This window comes from Primulina eburnea, chromosome 17 (genome assembly GCF_022965805.1).
Source record: "Primulina eburnea isolate SZY01 chromosome 17, ASM2296580v1, whole genome shotgun sequence".
Lineage (NCBI taxonomy): Eukaryota > Viridiplantae > Streptophyta > Magnoliopsida > Lamiales > Gesneriaceae > Primulina > Primulina eburnea.
Window position 1 is genome coordinate 28,840,907 of NC_133117.1, and position 14,686 is coordinate 28,855,592.

Sequence of the window (14,686 nt, forward strand, 5' to 3'; positions counted from 1 at the left end):
GATTCCATAATACATCAAAGTGGCAAAGGTTTCTTCCAAATCAGCAATGAAGTCCGAAACCTCTTTAGACTTGCCCAAGATATCATCCACATATACCTCCACATTCCGGCCCAGTTGCTTCTCAAAGACTCTGTTCATGAGACGCTGGTAAGTATCCCCTGCATTCTTCAACCCGAAAGGCATTACAATATAACAAAATGTACCTCCTGAGGTAATGAAGCTGGCCTTATCCAGATCATTCTTGGCTAGGGGGATTTGATGATACCCTTGGTAAGCGTCCACGAAACTCAATAGTTCAAAACCTGAGGTGGAATCCACCAGTTGGTCAATCCTGGGCAGGGGATAATTGTCTTTGGGACAAGCTTTGTTGAGATCACGGAAGTCCACGCACATCCTCCACTTTCCAGTAGATTTAGGCACCAACACTACATTCGAGAGACAGGTAGGAAATTGAATTTCCCAAATGTGGCCAGCCTTCAGCAAATCTCTCACCTGCTCATCAATAACTTTGTCATTTTCAGGACCAAAGTGCCTCTTCTTTTGCTTCACCAGGTGAAATCCCGGGAGAATATTCAATTGATGCTCCGATATCAGGGGTGAGATCCCTGTCAACTCCTGTTGGGACCAGGAAAAAGCATGAACATTAGTTTTTAAACAATTGATTAAATTGACCCGGGTGGATGGATTGAGGTCTCGAGCCACCCGGATCTGCTGGCCCGGTCCAACTTCTACAACTTCCTGCTCTTCCTTAGCCACAAAATGCACCTCACCCTTCTCCATTACTCTCCCTCCAACTTTATCAACTCTGGCTTTCTTTCCCTCCTTCTTGGTTTAGCTTTGATCAGCCCGAACTGCTTCCACATAGTATTTTTGGGAAGAAGGTTGATCTCCCCGGACTTCTCCTACCCGGGCTCCCACATGAAATTTGATCTTTTGGTGATAGGTGGATGTCACGGCTCTTAATTCATTCATAGCCGGCCTCCCCAAAATGATGTTATTTGATGACGAGGAGTCTACCACAATGAAAGAGGTCATCACTGTCTTTTTAAGATCTTCAGAGCCCAAAGTGAGTGGCAAGACAATCTCCCCTTCCGGGTAAACCACATAGCCAGCAAATCCAAAAAGTGCAGTCTCTATAGCTTCCAAATGATAACCCTGCAAATCCATTTGCATAAAGACATCTTTAAATATAACATTAACAGAGCTTCCCGAGTCCACGAAGACTCTCAAAATTTCATAATTGGCTACCCGGGCATGGATAATCAGGGCGTCATTATGGGGTAGATTTACCCCCTTTAAATCCTCTGGGCCAAAACTGATCACAGCCTCACTCTTCCTCGTCCCTTCCACCTCTATACAATCCCTTCTGCTCCTCGACTTCCTTGCCCGGTTGGAGTCTCCGTCAGTAGAGCCTCCTGATATCATTTTTATCAACCCAACAGCAGGGGGTGAAGACTTCTTTTTCTCGGGCTCCTCCCCTCTCCTTCTCTCGGGCTCATCTCTTGGGGCATTCCTTGAATCTCTCCGGGCGCTTGGTCCTGGTTGCCGAGGTGCCCAAGGTGGACCTCTCGGCCTCTTATTAGTTTGATTATGTCCCTGGATGGCAGGCGGAACATAATCTCTTTTCAAAGTTTTGCAGTCCCCAGTAAAACAAACTCCATGAAGAGTGCAGAATCTGTTCTTCTCAGGCCGGGGGAGTTGATAATCCGGAGCCAGATCTCTACTACATTCTTGAACTTCCCTATCCCAAGTAATTTTTAAAAGCACATGATGAGAAAAGTTCCCTGGATTACCCCTCCTCTGTCCTTTCTCCTCGGGCTTAAGCACCCGATCTCCTCTCTCCTTCCCCACGTCCTCCCTTTTCTGCTTCTGGGCTTCCTCCATATTAATGTATTTTTCTGCCCTAGACAATAAGTCCTCAAAGTCTCCGGGCACTTTCTTGGTCAGAGATCGGAAAAATTCTCCTTCCCTTAGGCCTTGGGTGAAGGCAATGGTCTTTGTTTCAGTGGCGCAGGTAGGAACATCCAGAGCCACTCTATTGAATCTCCTGATGTAAGCCCTCAAACTCTCCTCCGGGCTTTGTTTAACTTCAAAAAGACTGAAAGCAGTCTTCTTATACTTCTTGCTGCTGCTGAAATGGTGTGAGAACACCTTCTTAAATTCCTTGAAGGAATTAATACTTTGAGGAGTCAATCCCTCAAACCATCTTTGAACAGAATCCACCAATGTAGTCAAGAACACCTTACACTTGATTCGATCAGTGTAACACTGTAACATGGCCATATTTTCAAACTTGACCAAGTGCTCCTCGGGATCCGCATTGCCATCGTAATCTTTTACTTTGGCAGATTTGAAGTTCCCGGGAAGAGGTTCCCAAACGATAGCTTCAGCAAACGGGCATCCCCTGATAACTGCCCGAGAAGTACCCCGGCTCTCCAACTGTCCCTCCAAAACTTTCATCTTTTTCCTTAACTCCAACAATTCTTCCGCTATGGTCGGGGAATTGGACCCGGCATTAGACTCACCATCCTCCTCCCTTACTTCCTCCTCCTCCCTCCTTCCTTGATCTTGCTCTTGCTCTTGCTCCTGCTCTTGTCTTGGAGGGGTGGCTTGGCGTGAATGATCTTTCCGGGCCATAGCTTTATCCACCGCCTCGGCTATCACTCTGGCCAACTCTTCCGGGGACATGGTGATGAGATTGGGTCCTGTGGGAGGAACACCACCACCTTGTCCCGAAGTACCGACATCATCCCCAGGAACTCGGGAATTATTTTGGTTAGTTCTTCTTGTTGGAGCCATATCAACGCCTTAGTCTCAATATTTCCCACAGACGGCGCCAATGATGCGATCCAAGTAAATCGGGTATGAAATAAGTGGGCGATTTACCGAACCAAATCAATAATTTTTAGTGTTTAGGAATTTGAGTGAAGATAATGGCTGTGATAACACCTGCAAACAAGAAAGGAAACTCGTGAATGGACGTCGGAGGAGTGTCCGGCATAGCCTCTCCGATGCTAAAGACAGCAGGTTTTCCGATGAGCACAAGCAATATTTGAGAGAAAATATGTAAAAATGCTTGAGAGTTCAAAGATTTCAAAATCTCTAAAATAAATTTGGTACCTGCTATTTATAGGAGAAAATATGGTAGGTACCTCATTTCTAGCGCCACCTACTAAATATGTCAAGTCGGCTGCCCATACTTATAGCTTCTGATGACTTCCAGAACACTCCAAACCCAAGTGGTTCTGACAGATTAGGCGGCATGCATCAATCATACTCGAGTGTGGTGCAATTCTCGAGGTTGCTCGGGAATAGAGGTTTCCGGGTGCTTGTACATGAGCCCGGGCTCTTGACTGTATAGGAAGAGAGAAATGCCCGGACTGTGAGGAAAGTACCCGGCCTATTCACTAGGATACGGGCTATCCAATTAATGTCCCAAATCCTTATGGGGTATCACCAGACATCATAACCGTTTTGTTGAGGATTTAGAAAGGAATAACGTGGGTTCAGTTTTAAGCAAGTGGATGAAGAGGAAAAAGATCTTGCCATCTTACCTACAATACCCAGAGTTCCTTTGCATGATGCACTCGCTTATTCACGCCTGAATCGACGAGAACATAGATTCCATCAAGGGCGCCGCCTTCATTTGGTCTTTCATTAGAAGTTTTTGTAAGAGTGTTTTACCTCGAATTATGCGAGACGAGCACTTTGCAAAAAAAATTATATTTCAATTCGTAACTTCAGCAAGTTTTTCTCTTTGGTGGGAATTCGAAGGCCGTCGTGAGAAATCAGAAAAGTTTGTTTCAATTTTAGCAAGTGCCTTAACCATGGCCGCCACAGAGAGTTTAGTTGTTTGGCTATTGGCTTCTGTAAACTACCATTACTCACCAAATTCTGGCCCCAGAAACGTTTTTGATGCAACAAAATATAAATTCGAGAAGTTCGATGTCGGGAAGCGGATTTTTTGTTTGGTTCGCAGCGGGACAAATCTGTTTATATTAGGGACATTGATAAAAGCAGCCGAGGTAGTGGTTAATGGTGATCAGGCCCGTTTTGGTAGATCAACAGACATTCGCTTAGGAAATGGGATGTTTTTTGGTATCGACGGTAACATTAGACACCAAATACTGTGTGGGTTGGATAGGTTGATGGTGGACTACTTTGGTGATACCAAATTTGCTCTGGCTTTGTGTGCTATATTTAGGGCACCGAATGCATGGATTGGAGCCAAGAGAAGTTTGAATTATGCACTCAGTTCTCAACCAGTGCCCAAAACAACAGCACATATATAGGTCCGTCGTATGCAACTCTTTATAATTATATATATAATGGTTTTTTTTTTTAATTTTATTTTAGGGTTGATCAAAATATGGCTTGTTTTCATACGCAGTTTTGGAAATAAATTTTTAATACCATAAAATTAGTTATATTATAAAGAAATGCAATTAAAAATGGTATAAATTATCGGGTCGAAAACATGCATTTTACTATCAGTTACTTGGTTACGATATAACGCACGGAAAAGACATGAATCGTATTTGAAGCAGGCTGCTGGGTTTGGAAATGGTTGAATCCCGCATACATACGATACGTGATAATTATGAATAAATTAAAGTTTCAAAAATTTTATATTCCTTCCATCGACTACAAAATCGAAAAAATTTTATATTACTTTGTTACGATATAACGCGCTAGCTATTCAGAATGAAATATTGCATGCTTCTTCCCTACAAATATAATTTTAAACAAAGTATTATTAGATAAAGTATTTTTATAACGAAAATTTGTCGCAAATTATTATACTTAATTTGCTCTTGGAAGGTTTACAATTAATTAATATTTATAGTCCAAGAACCCACTGTTTAGGTATTTCATATTATAAGTAGATAGTATATAATGATCAAATCAAAAAATTTCTTCTAATTTATATATCTAAATAGGGACGAAATTCAATTTGTGTTGTTATTTGATCATTCAATGTTAATTTAAAATCAATATATTTTTTATGTGTTCGGTATCTAATTAGTTATTCTATGGAAACATTTAATTTGTAGGTACGTGCGTTGACTTGCTCTTTCATGGACTAAAATGTCGAGCCAATTGTTTATAGATTTAGATATTTTAGAATACATATATATATATATATATATATATATATATATATATATATATATATATATATATATATATATATATAGATATCAAGAAATTAACCAAATATACTGCATGCTTCTTATTTGTTAATACATATATATATATATAGTATATTAAGGTTGAATTAATATAAATGCATTTCTTATAATATAAATAAGTTATATTATCAATTTTTTTTAGGGCTCATTTCCGACAACTATCTATTAAAATACGTTTGCATGTAAATCATTACAATAATTTTTATATTTATATATGTGTTAATGCTCACATGAATTATATTTAAAAATGCATAAAATTTATGCGCAAATACTCATACAACAACACGTATCTTATAATTATGATCTGATTTATAAACTATATATATATATATATATATATATATATATATATATATATATATATATATATGTGTGTGTTATTAATTAGTTTTTAGTTGAGGAAAGTGATATGTATCTTGCTTATCTCATGGATTGATTCTCCACAGGACAACTGTATTAATTAAATGCAACAACACTAACACTAGTGCTCTGCAAAAAGCAAAACTAGCATTGCCATAATTAACCATTTTTGGAGTAGCCCTGTCAGTGTGGTTTAGCCAATAATGCTAAATCTGAAAAAGAAATTTCGAAATAATATATAAATTATATCTATTAAACTCGTAAATTGCTAATCCTTAAAAATTAGGATTAGAAGTTTTGAAAATGGGGTTAAGCTATGCTTCTCCTGATTAGCATTGATGTATAATTAGACCATCTAGACTCGATCGAAGATGTCGAATTGAGATCAATACTAAGCTTTAATTTGATCTATCAATTGTCCGTGTTACTTTGATTATTATTACTTGCATATTTTAGGGTGGAAATTTTCTGAGAAAGCCTTGGGCAACTTAATATTTAAATGCATGGATTGGAGCAAATAAAAGTTTGAAATATTTACTAAATTCTCGACCTAGCTAGCTAATTATCTGATTTGAATTTTTATACACCACAAGTAATAATTATATATTATGGTTTTTTTATATCGATCGTTATTTTTTTATACGTGCATGGGTTGCTAATTTTTTTTTTTTTTAATGTATCATTCTTATTTTAATTTAGCATCTATCAAAGAATAGAACACATGTCTTATTAATTATTGAATTTGATTATATATTATCGACGACCTAGAATACGAGAAACATTTTGTACGTGTCCGTTTCATATATAATTTAACAAATAGAAATCATTAATAATGTATGGTTATATTAAATTTTGTTTTCTTAGATAACCCAATCCATGAAAGTTAAATTATTTATTGTAATTTAACTAATCTTTAAAAGAATTCGATCTAGGAATTTTATATTGTACATCGTAATTTGAATTTAAATTTAGTTTTGCTTTCGAGTCGAGGTGACATACATGCAGAAACGGCATGGCCTGAGTATAATTTATATTGGAAAGATCAAGAGTAAGTTTTTTATTCCAGAATATTAAAGGAAGAAACATATATATTTTTCAATATCGATATATAGCAAGGGTACATTAATATAATAATAATTTATTAATATACCATTCATGATCACTAGCTAATCGTTTGGCTCGGAAGTCTTGCGAGCCGAAAAGTGCGCAAATCTGACTTTTAATCGGATGTTGTGAGTCTTAATTCGTCCGTCTCTTCAAAGGTTAATTAATCATGTATTAATTCAACCATCTCCACAACTTGATCGTATGTGCTTAAATAATTAAAACAAGAGTGAGTTTCATGCATATCTATTCTTCTAATTAATGTTAAAAAAAATTGGTGTTATTTCTTGTATGACGTACAATATTTTATTCCCATATAGTTGGTGTGATGTCGTTGAGCCACCAAACTTAAATTCCTACTCTCTAAGTAAAATGAGTCTAATGGTGAGTATAATCGAATCCACAGGGAACGGGAGATCGATGATTTCTTTCAAGGGAAAATAAATAACAGGAGGTTTTTGTTGGATAAGAACAAAATAAAATATTAAAACTAAAATTAGAAAGCAATAAAAAATAATAAATCTAAACGAGAATTAAATTATCTAACTCTGATTCAATGAGATTTTCACTATTCAATTGTGTCACTATTCATCGGCTAACATATTTTTTATTCATGCAGTTACAAGTAATTAACTTTAGAATTATAGGGATAGCTGCTAAAATGCTTGTGTTTTCCTAATTTATTTGACAAAACCTTGCATCTAGTCAAAACTTATCAATAATTAACTGGACACGATAGCGTTCCATATTAATTAAAATAGCATTTTCGTTTTGTGAAAACAGTTAATCATAAAATCTAACAACCGAGATAGCTGCAATCGATAGATCGAGTTCCGTTGATTTATTTACATTAAATATGCTATGATAACACAACACACCTAATATATCGCTACTCATGTGCCAATCGTTCATGATAATTACGGATCACTGAATTCATGGATATCAGTAGAAAATTATATATCGAATTAAATTGTCAGATTAATCGAGATACAACTTTCCTATAATTAAATATAAATCAACAAATACTTGAACAAAACACGAATATTAAATTAAAACACAAAAAGTCTCACAGTGATAAATTGAAATAGTAAAAATATCTCTTGAATCGGAGATAAAACTTAGTCTAAAGTTGTGGAGAGAAGATGAGAAATTCTTTCGCTTTCTTCTTGTTCTTCACGTTGAAGAGGTAGAGGGAGAATGTTGAGAGAGTTTTTTCTCTTTTTTTTTTTTGTGTAAACTCTTGTAATCTTTCCTCTTACCTTCACGTGAGTTGTGTAGGCAAAAAAAGAAAATTGGGTTCAATAATATAAAAGCTCAATAACCTAAGATAAAACCTAATCACTAATATCTAAATAGGCAGCCGAAAAGTAGTCACAAGACGTGATCACGCCTTGTCCAAAAATCACTTCTGAATTTTTCTGCTTCAATTCTTCCATTAAGATAATATCGACAACTTTAATTGTGATATAAAATTAAATATTTTAGCCCAAATTTATCGCAAAAGCAGAAAGTTTCCTCCTATAATAAAATCACACAAAAATGTGTCAATTAAGCACGTTGGTAGTGGTAACAATGAGAGATGTGACAACACAAATGTAAACTATTATGACACTATCAAAAGTTTTTTAATTTATGAATTGAGCAACCATTATATATTAATCAAAATTTAAAAGCTCTAGAAATTTAGGCAGATTTTAATGTGTGATATAAGCTTTATTTTGTCAATTATATGTGCATATAGTGAACTTCAAATGAATTTATTCAAAGAGTTCAAATTCATCTATTGATCTATATAAATTCAAACTAAAGAATATTTTGAAATGGTTGAGAAGGGGTTCTATTCAAGGATTGCTAGTATCACTAAATCACGGGTAAAATTCAAGGCAATATCTTGCATTTTATATAATCATCCAAACACAATATTTTTTTAAGTTTTGTGAACCGATGTTGTATATTTTCTTTATAGTATAAATTATTTTGGAAAAACTTCTAGCTCTATATTTACTTCTTTGTGATTGATCATGCGTGTATATTTCGATTTCTATTTTCTACAACATGTCGTCGAAAAAATATTATGATTACAAAAATAACAAACTTAATGAACTAAAACTAAAATTTGACAACATATATAGAAAAAGATTTGTAAACTAATTTATATATTGTGTATGAATAATTGAATAAAACTAAAACTACTCAGTTAACGCAAGCATTTGTAAACTAAATTATATATTGTATATGAATAATTGAATTGAAGTGCTTTTCTTTTGGTGTTATTGTATAAAATCGATTCATAACTATCACGTATTAATTCAACCATTTCCACAATTAAGATAAGATCCATGCCTCTTAATAACAATTTGAAATTTTAACCAACCAATTCAATATAGCCAGATAGAAAGAGACTGGTTTTTCTTTTGATGTTATTTTTTTTAGCCATACGAGTAATGTTACATGTATAATTTAGCGACAGTTTTGTGGAATCCTTTGCAAATTAACGACGGTTTTTCAATAATTAGCGATGGAAAGAACCGTCCTAAGACCCTTTTTTTTTTGTACTGCGTTTCTTTTGCAGTAAGCACGGGTAGGTTGTCGCAAAAATTATCCAACTGTGCGTTTAATATGATTCTCCTATACTCCAATATAATTGATACCCGTATAAGGGCCCGGGTCATGGAGGACCCGGGAAGTTTCATTGAGTAGCTCATATAGAAACCGGGAGGGCGATTGTTACCCACGCGACTGGGCGCTTCATGCATGACCGGGTATTTACTTGCCTCCCGGGCAACTAGGGACCGGGCTTTCATGCTAAAGCCGAGGGCTCAATACTCGAGTAACTTACTTAGAGGATCTTATAGATTGTAGGGAAGAAAGCGACTGGGCGGGAAGTCAACGTCTTTCGCCTGAACGTATCCCCGAAAATATGGAGAAGAAAGGGACTGGACATGCAGTCAACGTCCCTTATTCTTGGAGTACCCACGAAGCTATCGGGTAGAAAGGGACCCGACAGGCCGTCAACGTCCGAGGGTACAAGTAGTAGGTGAGCACGCGCATCAAGGTAACCCTAGCTTCTCTTCAAATAGCAGGTATCGTTGACATATTACAGGTCTGAAATTTCTTCACTCTCAAGCATCCATACATATTGCTTTAAGTTTCCCTCTCGACAACCCTGCTGACTTAAGCATCGGAGTGGTCACGCCGGACACCCTTCCGGCGCCCATTCACGAGTTCCTTTCATTGTTTGCAGGTCACGATCGAATCCATCTACCTCGCTCATTTTCCTAAACAACACTATAAATTCTTGATTTGACCCGGTGGAGCACCCGACCCTGCTCATCCATTTTACCCGGATCGTATCATTGGCGCCGTCTGTGGGAAATTGAGACTAAGGCGTTGATATGGCTCACACGAGGAAAACTAACCAGAACACTTCCCGGGTCCAGGGAGTTGACGCGAATCATTCAAGACAAGAGGACGCTCCTCCCGATCTTATCACTATGACTCCAGCGGAGTTTGATAAACGCATTAATGAAGCCGTAGAGAGAGCTATGGCTAGGCGGGAAGCTTCCCACCATGATATACCACTCGAGAAGGAACCAGAAAAAGAGCAGGAGCAGCAGCAGGAATTGAGGGAGGAGGAGAAGAGGGGAGAAGTGGAGGAATCCTCTGCTGGTTCTAAGTCACCAACGATAGCCGAGGAGATGCTGGAGTTAAAACAGAAAATGAAAGTCTTGGAAGGACAGCTGGAAAATCGTGGAACTTCTCGAGCGTCTGTCAAAGGACGCCCGTTTGCTGAGGCTATCATCCGGGAACCTCTTCCTGGAAACTTTAAATCTGCTAAAGTAAGGGCGTATGATGGAAACGAGGACCCGAAAGAACACCTGGCCAGGTTCGAGAATATGGCTATGCTGCACTGTTACACTGATAGGATCAAGTGTAAAGTTTTTTTAACCACGCTGGTGGACTCAGCTCAGAGATGGTTTGATGGATTGGCTCCATTGAGTATTAAATCATTTGAGGATTTTCGGAAAGCCTTCTTACACTATTTCAGCAGCAGTAAGAAGTATAAGAAAACTGCTTTCAGTTTGTTCGAAGTGAGACAGGGACCGGAGGAAAGTTTGAGGATGTATATCAAGAGGTTTAACAAAGTGGCTTTGGATGTGCCAACTTGTGCTGCAGAGACAAAAACTACTGCCTTCACTCAAGGCCTAAAAGAGAGTGAGTTTTTCAAGTCATTAACGAAAAAAGTGCCTGAAGATTTTGAGGATTTGCTGTCTCGGGCAGAGAAGTATATCAATATGAAAGAAGCCCAGAAACAAAAGAGGGAAGCCATCAGGAAGGAAAGAGGGGACCGGGCACCTAAGCCCGAGGAGAGGGGACCACGGCGGGGTAATCCAGGGCACTTTTCCCCGCATGTGCCTTTGAAAATTATCCGTGAAAGAGAAGTGCAGGAATGCAGTAGGGATCCGGTTCCCAGTCATCAGCTGTCCCAACCCGGGAAAAGTGGATTTTGCACCAGGCATGGTGTGTGTCAGCATAGCACCGAGAATTGTAAGGCTTTGAAAAGAAGTTATATCCCACCCACCAATCAGGGGCACGACCAGTACACCAAAAGGTCGAGAGGTCCACCTTGGACCCCCCGGCCGCAGTATCTCATGCTCGAGTAGACTCAAGAAACAACCCGGGAAACCATATGGGTAGGAGGAGGGAGCCAGAACCTGAGAAGAGGAGCACTTCATCCCCTGTTGCTGGATTGATTAAGATGATATCGGGAGGATCCACCGATGGAGATTCAAATCGGGCCAGGAAATCAAGAAGTAGGCGGGAGTGTCTGGAGGTGGAAGGATCTAGGAGAAACGAGGCCGTGATCAGCTTTGGCCCGGAGGACCTGAAGGGAATAAACATGCCCCACAATGACGGTTTGGTTATCCAAGCCCGGGTGGCCAATTATGACATTCTGAGAGTCTTCGTGGATTCCGGCAGTTCAGTCAATGTGATTTTCAAAGATGCCTTAGTACAGATGGATTTGCAAGGGTTTAAGTTGGAAGCTGTGGAGACTGCCCTTTTTGGTTTTGCTGGACATGCAGTTTATCCGGAGGGAGAAATTGTTCTGCCACTCACTCTAGGCTCCCGGGACATCAAGAAAACGGTCATGACCACCTTCACAGTGGTGGACTCCCCATCATCTTACAATATCATTCTGGGGAGGCCGGCCATGAATGAGTTGAGGGCAGTAGCATCTACCTATCATCAAAAGATCAAATTTCCAGTGGGAAGCCAGGTGGGAGAAGTTCGTGGAGATCAACCCTCTTCCCGAAAATGTTAATGTGGAAGGTATCCGGGCAGATCAGGGCAAGTCGAAAAAGGAGGGGAAGAAACCCCGGGTGGAGGAAGTTTGGAAGGGTGGAGTGGAGAAAGGAGAAGTTCACTTTGTGGCAGAGGAAGAGCAGGAAGCTGTGGAGATAGGACCAGGTCAACAGATCCGGGTGGCCTGAGACCTTGATATATCCACCCGGGTCAGTTTACTTAAATGTTTAAAGACTAATATTCATGTGTTTGCCTGGTCCCAGCAGGAACTAACAGGGATTTCACCCCTGATATCTGAGCATCAATTAAACATTCTCCCGGGAGCTCACCCGATCAAACAGAAGAAGAGACACTTTGGTCCCGAGAAAGACAAAGTTATTGATGAACAGGTGAAAGAGTTGCTGCAAGCCGGCCACATCTGGGAGATACAATTTCCTACATGGCTCTCGAATGTGGTGCTGGTACCCAAAGCCGCCGGGAAGTGGAGGATGTGTGTTGATTTTCGGGACCTCAATAAAGCTTGTCCCAAGGATCATTACCCACTGCCCCGGATTGACCAGTTGGTGGATTCCACCTCAGGCTTCGAGCTGCTCAGTTTCATAGATGCCTATCAGGGATATCATCAAATTCCCTTGGCAAAAAATGATCAAGACAAGGCCAGTTTTATCACCTCGGGAGGTACATTTTGTTATGTTGTGATGCCTTTCGGGTTAAAAAATGCAGGGGCCACATATCAGCGTTTAATGGATAAAGTCTTTGAGAAGCAGCTGGGAAGGAATCTGGAGGTTTATGTGGATGATATTCTGGGAAAGTCAAAAGAGGTGATGGATTTTATTGCTGATTTGGAAGAAACCTTTACCACTCTGACGTCTTATGGAGTCAAGCTCAATCCTGCTAAATGTATTTTCGGAGTCAAGAGTGGTAAGTTCTTGGGCTTTATAGTGACAGAGCGGGGGATCGAGGTCAACCAAGAAAAAGTGAAGTCCGTCTTATGTATGCCTTCTCCCCGATCTGTCAAAGAAGTGCAGAAGTTGACCGGGAGGATTGCCTCTCTATCTCGGTTTATATCTCGGTCAGCCCACAGAAGTTATCCTTTCTTTCAGGTTCTCAGAAAAGCCCAAAAGTTCGGATAGGATGACAAGTGCGAGCAGGCTTTCCAAGATCTTAAAAAGCATCTAGCCGAGCTTCCAGTTCTGGTAAAGCCTGAGCCCGGGGATAAATTGTTTGTCTAATTATCCACTACTGAATATGCTGTCAGCTCTGTCTTAATAAAGGAAGAAGGCTCGGATCAAAAGCCTGTCTATTATGTCAGTCACGCCTTAAGAGGTCCCGAGCTGCGGTATAGTGAAGTGGAGAAGATGGCCCTGGCTTTAGTTGTGACTGCCCGGAAATTGCGGCCTTATTTTCTATCACATCCTATTATCGTTCTTACTAACAGCCCGCTTGGAAGAATTATGACTCACTCTGAAGTATCCGGGCGGATGATCAAATGGAATGTGGAATTGGGGGAATACGATATTGAGTATAAGCCCCGATTGGCCATAAAAGCGCAGGCTTTATCCGATTTCCTATCTGAGATGATTCAACCTGCTGAGGAAGAGAGATGGAGGGTGTTTGTAGACGGGGCTTCTTGCCTGGTTTGATGTGGAGTAGGAGTCGTGATAATCTCCCCATCGGGAGAGAAGATTAAATTGGTAGTCAAAATTGGTTCCCGGGTAACAAATAATGAAGCAGAATATGAGCTGTTCTAGCCGGCATCCGGGCTGCCCGAGAAATTGGAGCGGCTAGGAGTATATTGTATTCCGATTCACAGTTGATTACTCAGCAGATCAAGGGCGTGTACGAGGTCAAGGACGACAAAATGCTCAAATATTTGCATCTCATCAAAGCCCAGGCAGTCGTATTTGTGGATTGGAGCATCGAACAGATACCCCGAGAAGAAAATGGAGAGGCTGATGCCCTAGCAAAAATGGCTGCTTCTTTGTCGGAAGACAGCACCCGGGAGGTTTTATTTGTTTCCCGAGCAGTTTTAACTATTGAAGAAGAAGAAATGTTGACAATACCCGAGGATTCTTGGATGACCCCTCTGATCAAATTCATTCGGGACAATGAATTGCCCGAGGAGAGAGCTCGAGCACAGAAAATAAAAAGACAAGCCCCCAGGTATGTTCTCTTAAATAATATCTTATACAGGAGATCATTCCAGGGACCATTGTTGAAGTGTTTGAGCGGGAAGGAAGAGATTTATGTTCTTCAAAAGATTCATGAAGGATGTTGTGGTGAGCATTTGGGGGGAACATCTTTAGCTCGGAAAGCGATGCTGGCCGGGTTCTGGTGGCCGACTCTTCACCATGATTCGGCTCGAGTGGTCCGGACTTGTGAAAGCTATCAACATCATTCCAACTTTCAGCACAGCCCAGCCACTCCTATGAAGCCTATTTGGGCATCTTGTCCTTTTGATCAGTGGGGTATGGATATAGTCGGCCCATTTCCAGTTGCTCGGGCCCAGAAAAAATTCCTGTTGGTGGCTGTGGATTACTTCTCCAAATGGGTGGAAGCCGAGCCCTTGGCTAAAATCACCGAGCAAGAGGTTTTGAAATTCTTATGGAAGAATATAGTATGTCGCTTCGGCATACCCCGGCGATTGATCTCGGATAATGGGAGACAGTTTCAAGGAAAAGAAATAACGTCTTGGTGCCAGGAAATGAAGATCACCCAGTCCTTCA

The 14,686-nt window shown here is 39.9% G+C and overlaps 1 protein-coding gene across 1 annotated transcript; it reads right to left on the reverse strand.

Annotated features, from left to right (window-relative positions):
* Positions 1 to 831: 831 nt before the first annotated feature.
* LOC140818018 (uncharacterized) lies at positions 832 to 2,799 on the reverse strand. Its single transcript, XM_073177811.1, has one exon. The coding sequence runs from the start codon at positions 2,797 to 2,799 to the stop codon at positions 832 to 834; it is 1,968 nt and encodes a 655-aa protein (XP_073033912.1).
* Positions 2,800 to 14,686: the final 11,887 nt, after the last annotated feature.

Excerpts from the sequence above, each read along its gene's own strand:
- LOC140818018 (XM_073177811.1), bottom strand. The coding sequence starts at position 2,799 with ATGGCTCCAACAAGAAGAACTAACCAAAATAATTCCCGAGTTCCTGGG.